Source organism: Oncorhynchus gorbuscha, linkage group LG14, assembly GCF_021184085.1.
Source record: "Oncorhynchus gorbuscha isolate QuinsamMale2020 ecotype Even-year linkage group LG14, OgorEven_v1.0, whole genome shotgun sequence".
NCBI classification, from domain to species: domain Eukaryota; kingdom Metazoa; phylum Chordata; class Actinopteri; order Salmoniformes; family Salmonidae; genus Oncorhynchus; species Oncorhynchus gorbuscha.
The window spans coordinates 72,026,887-72,031,886 of record NC_060186.1 but is presented as its reverse complement, the minus strand read 5'-3'; the positions used below and the strand labels follow the sequence as shown (position 1 = coordinate 72,031,886).

The window sequence follows — 5,000 nt, the reverse complement described above, 5'->3', positions numbered from 1 at the left end:
TGAATGAGTAGGTCCAATCTTTCGACTGGTGCTGTATATAGAGACTAGAGGAGATAGACAGAGGGAGTGATTAGAGGGATGTGGTACAGTACGCTAAACCCTCACAAACTCTGAGAATATGTGTGTATATGTGTGTGTGTGTGTGTGTGTGTGTGTGTGTTGGGGTGGGAGGGAGTTACGATCAGTTTTAATTATTATATTCTGTCTGTCAGACTGTCTGTCTCTATTCCTTTCAGCCTCTATCCCTGTGTCTGTCTGTCTGTGTGTATCCCTATGTCCGTCCGTCCGTATCCCTGTGTCTGTCTGTCTGTCTGTCTGTCTGTCTGTATCCCTGTGTCTGTCTGTCTGTCTGTATCCCTGTGTCTGTCTGTCTGTGTGTATCCCTGTGTCTGTCTGTCTGTGTGTATCCCTGTGTCCGTCCGTCTGTATCCCTGTGTCTGTCTGTCTGTCTGTCTGTCTGTCTGTCTGTCTGTCTGTCTGTCTGTCTGTCTGTCTGTCTGTCTGTCTGTCTGTCTGTCTGTCTGTCTGTCTGTCTGTATCCCTGTGTCTGTCTGTCTGTCTGTATCCCTGTGTCTGTCTGTCTGTCTGTCTGTCTGTCTGTCTGTCTGTCTGTCTGTCTGTCTGTCTGTCTGTCTGTCTGTCTGTCTGTCTGTCTGTCTGTCTGTCTGTCTGTCTGTCTGTCTGTCTGTCTGTGTGTCTGTGTGTCTGTCTGTCTGTATCCCTGTGTCTGTCTGTCTGTATCCCTGTGTCTGTCTGTCTGTCTGTCTGTCTGTCTGTCTGTCTGTCTGTCTGTCTGTCTGTCTGTCTGTCTGTCTGTCTGTCTGTCTGTCTGTCTGTCTGTCTGTCTGTCTGTCTGTCTGTATGCCTGTATGCCTGACTGCCCTGGCCAATGGGGAGAGAGTGATGCATGGATACACATGGAGCCCCTCCCCCCAAAAACAATGACAGAAGCCCCCCCCCACCCTCCCCACACACACACACACACACACACACACGAGAACTATGGCAACACCGCTGGCTAGAGAGAGGGAGAGGAGAGAGGGGGATGGATGAGGCATGGTCCCCCAGCCCAGAGAAAAGCAAAAATACTAGACAAGACGACAGCTAAACTATGGAACTAAGACACAAAGAGAGAGAAAGAACAGAGAAAAAAGAGAAAGAGAGAGTGCAACACTACTGGAGCAGATTAATGACATCTACAGACATCCAGCAACACTACTGGAGCAGATTAATGACATCTACAGACATCCAGCAACACTACTGGAGCAGATTAATGACATCTACAGACATCCAGCAACACTACTGGAGCAGATTAATGACATCTACAGACATCCAGCAACACTACTGGAGCAGATTAATGACATCTACAGACATCCAGCAAATGACATCTACTACTGGAGCAGATTAATGACATCTAGAGACATCCAGCAACACTACTGGAGCAGATTAATGACATCTACAGACATCCAGCAACACTACTGGAGCAGATTAATGACATCTACAGACATCCAGAAACACTACTGGAGCAGATTAATGACATCTACAGACATCCAGCAACCCTACTGGAGCAGATTAATGACATCTACAGACATCCAGCAACCCTACTGGAGCAGATTAATGACATCTACAGACATCCAGCAACACTACTGATTAATGACATCTACAGACATCCAGCAACACTACTGGAGCAGATTAATGACATCTACAGACATCCAGCAACACTACTGGAGCAGATTAATGACATCTACAGACATCCAGCAACACTACTGGAGCAGATTAATGACATCTACAGACATCCAGCAACACTACTGGAGCAGATTAATGACATCTACAGACATCCAGCAACACTAGCTGGAGCAGATTAATGACATCTACAGACATCCAGCAACACTACTGGAGCAGATTAATGACATCTACAGACATCCAGCAACACTACTGGAGCAGATTAATGACATCTACAGACATCCAGCAACACTACTGGAGCAGATTGATGACATCTACAGACATCCAGCAACACTACTGGAGCAGATTAATGACATCTACAGACATCCAGCAACACTACTGGAGCAGATTAATGACATCTACAGACATCCAGCAACACTACTGGAGCAGATTAATGACATCTACAGACATCCAGCAACACTACTGGAGCAGATTAATGACATCTACAGACATCCAGCAACACTACTGGAGCAGATTAATGACATCTACAGACATCCAGCATCCAGCACACCACTGGAGCAGATTAATGACATCTACAGACATCCAGCAACACTACTGGAGCAGATTGATGACATCTACAGACATCCAGCAACACCACTGGAGCAGATTGATGACATCTACAGACATCCAGCAACACCACTGGAGCAGATTGACATCTACAGACATCCAGAACACTCTGGAGCAGATTGATGACATCTACAGACATCCAGCAACACTACTGGAGCAGATTGATGACACCACTGACATCTACAGACATCCAGCAACACTACTGGAGCAGATTGATGACATCTACAGACATCCAGCAACACCACTGGAGCAGATTGATGACATCTACAGACATCCAGCAACACTACTGGAGCAGATTAATGACATCTACAGACATCCAGCAACACTACTGGAGCAGATTAATGACATCTACAGACATCCAGCAACACTACTGGAGCAGATTAATGACATCTACAGACATCCAGCAACACTACTGGAGCAGATTAATGACATCTACAGACATCCAGCAACACTACTGGAGCAGATTGAGATGACATCTACAGACATCCAGCAACACTACTGGAGCAGATTAATGACATCTACAGACATCCAGCAACACTACTGGAGCAGATTGATGACATCTACAGACATCCAGCAACACTACTGGAGCAGATTAATGACATCTACAGACATCCAGCAACACTACTGGAGCAGATTGATGACATCTACAGACATCCAGCAACACTACTGGAGCAGATTAATGACATCTACAGACATCCAGCAACACTACTGGAGCAGATTGATGACATCTACAGACATCCAGCAACACTACTGGAGCAGATTAATGACATCTACAGACATCCAGCAACACTACTGGAGCAGATTAATGACATCTACAGACATCCAGCAACACTACTGGAGCAGATTAATGACATCTACAGACATCCAGCAACACTACTGGAGCAGATTGATGACATCTACAGACATCCAGCAACACTACTGGAGCAGATTAATGACATCTACAGACATCCAGCAACACTACTGGAGCAGATTAATGACATCTACAGACATCCAGCAACACTACTGGAGCAGATTAATGACATCTACAGACATCCAGCAACACTACTGGAGCAGATTAATGACATCTACAGACATCCAGCAACACTACTGGAGCAGATTAATGACATCTACAGACATCCAGCAACACTACTGGAGCAGATTAATGACATCTACAGACATCCAGCAACACTACTGGAGCAGATTAATGACATCTACAGACATCCAGCAACACCACTGGAGCAGATTAATGACATCTACAGACATCCAGCAACACCACTGGAGCAGATTAATGACATCTACAGACATCCAGCAACACCACTGGAGCAGATTAATGACATCTACAGACATCCAGCAACACTACTGGAGCAGATTAATGACATCTACAGACATCCAGCAACACTACTGGAGCAGATTAATGACATCTACAGACATCCAGCAACACCACTGGAGCAGATTAATGACATCTACAGACATCCAGCAACACCACTGGAGCAGATTAATGACATCTACAGACATCCAGCAACACTACTGGAGCAGATTAATGACATCTACAGACATCCAGCAACACTACTGGAGTAGATTGATGACATCTACAGACATCCAGCAACACCACTGGAGCAGATTGATGACATCTACAGACATCCAGCAACACCACTGGAGCAGATTGATGACATCTACAGACATCCAGCAACACTACTGGAGCAGATTGATGACATCTACAGACATCCAGCAACACTACTGGAGCAGATTGATGACATCTACAGACATCCAGCAACACCACTGGAGCAGATTGATGACATCTACAGACATCCAGCAACACTACTGGAGCAGATTGATGACATCTACAGACATCCAGCAACACTACTGGAGCAGATTAATGACATCTACAGACATCCAGCAACAATAGATACAGCTACTAAAAGCAGAACATGTTAGAGAGAGTAAGCGAGAGACAGAGAAAGAGAGAGCATGAGAGAGACAGAGAGGAAGCCAGAAACAGAGAGGAAGCCAGTAACAGAGGGAAGCAGGGGAAGGGGGGGGGATAGTTACTCGAGAGCTGAAGGTCCTATGGCTCCTGCGATCATCTTTAAGCCCCTCCAACCTACACTGGAGCTAGTAGGAGATAAAGCATCATCACAGACATCAGTGAACATCAACTCCCAGGATGCATCAGTACTGTACCACAACACAACAACAGAGAGCGACACGAGGAACAAGAATCTACAGCTAGCAGAAGAGAGAAGGGATAGGGTAGGGGGGAGTGTGAGAGAGAAGAGTGAGAGAGGGGGGGTATATAGAGTGAGAGAGAAAGAGGAGAGAAGAGAGAGGGAGTGGGGATGAAAGAGGAGAAGACAGATCGGTTTGGGGAAGAGAGAGAGTGGGGATGAAAGAGGAGAAGACAGAACGGTTTGGGGAAGAGAGGGAGTGGGGATGAAAGAGGAGAAGACAGAACGGTTTGGGGAAGAGAGGGAGTGGGGATGAAAGAGGAGAAGACAGAACGGTTTGGGGAAGAGAGGGAGTGGGGATGAAAGAGGACAAGACAGAACGGTTTGGGGAAGAGAGGTAGTGGGGATGAAGGAGGAGAAGACAGAACGGTTTGGGGAAGAGAGGGAGTGGGGATGAAAGAGGAGAAGACAGAACGGTTTGGGGAAGAGAGGGAGTGGGGATGAAAGAGGAGAAGACAGAACGGTTTGGGGAAGAGGGAGTGGGGATGAAAGAGGAGAAGACAGAAC

General features: G+C 46.4%; 1 protein-coding gene across 7 annotated transcripts in view; it reads right to left on the bottom strand.

Annotated features, from left to right (window-relative positions):
- The window catches only part of LOC123995380 (gephyrin-like), a 179,064-nt gene that overhangs the window by 27,851 nt on the left and 146,213 nt on the right, over window positions 1-5,000 (bottom strand). For 3 of the 7 annotated variants that reach the window (XM_046298937.1, XM_046298939.1, XM_046298938.1), the window contains one exon: window positions 4,318-4,380. The exons of the other annotated variants lie outside the window; for them this stretch is intronic. In XM_046298937.1, the coding sequence (XP_046154893.1) occupies window positions 4,318-4,380 (63 nt within the window). The remainder of the gene's footprint in view (window positions 1-4,317; window positions 4,381-5,000) is intronic. 7 annotated transcript variants of the gene reach the window in all.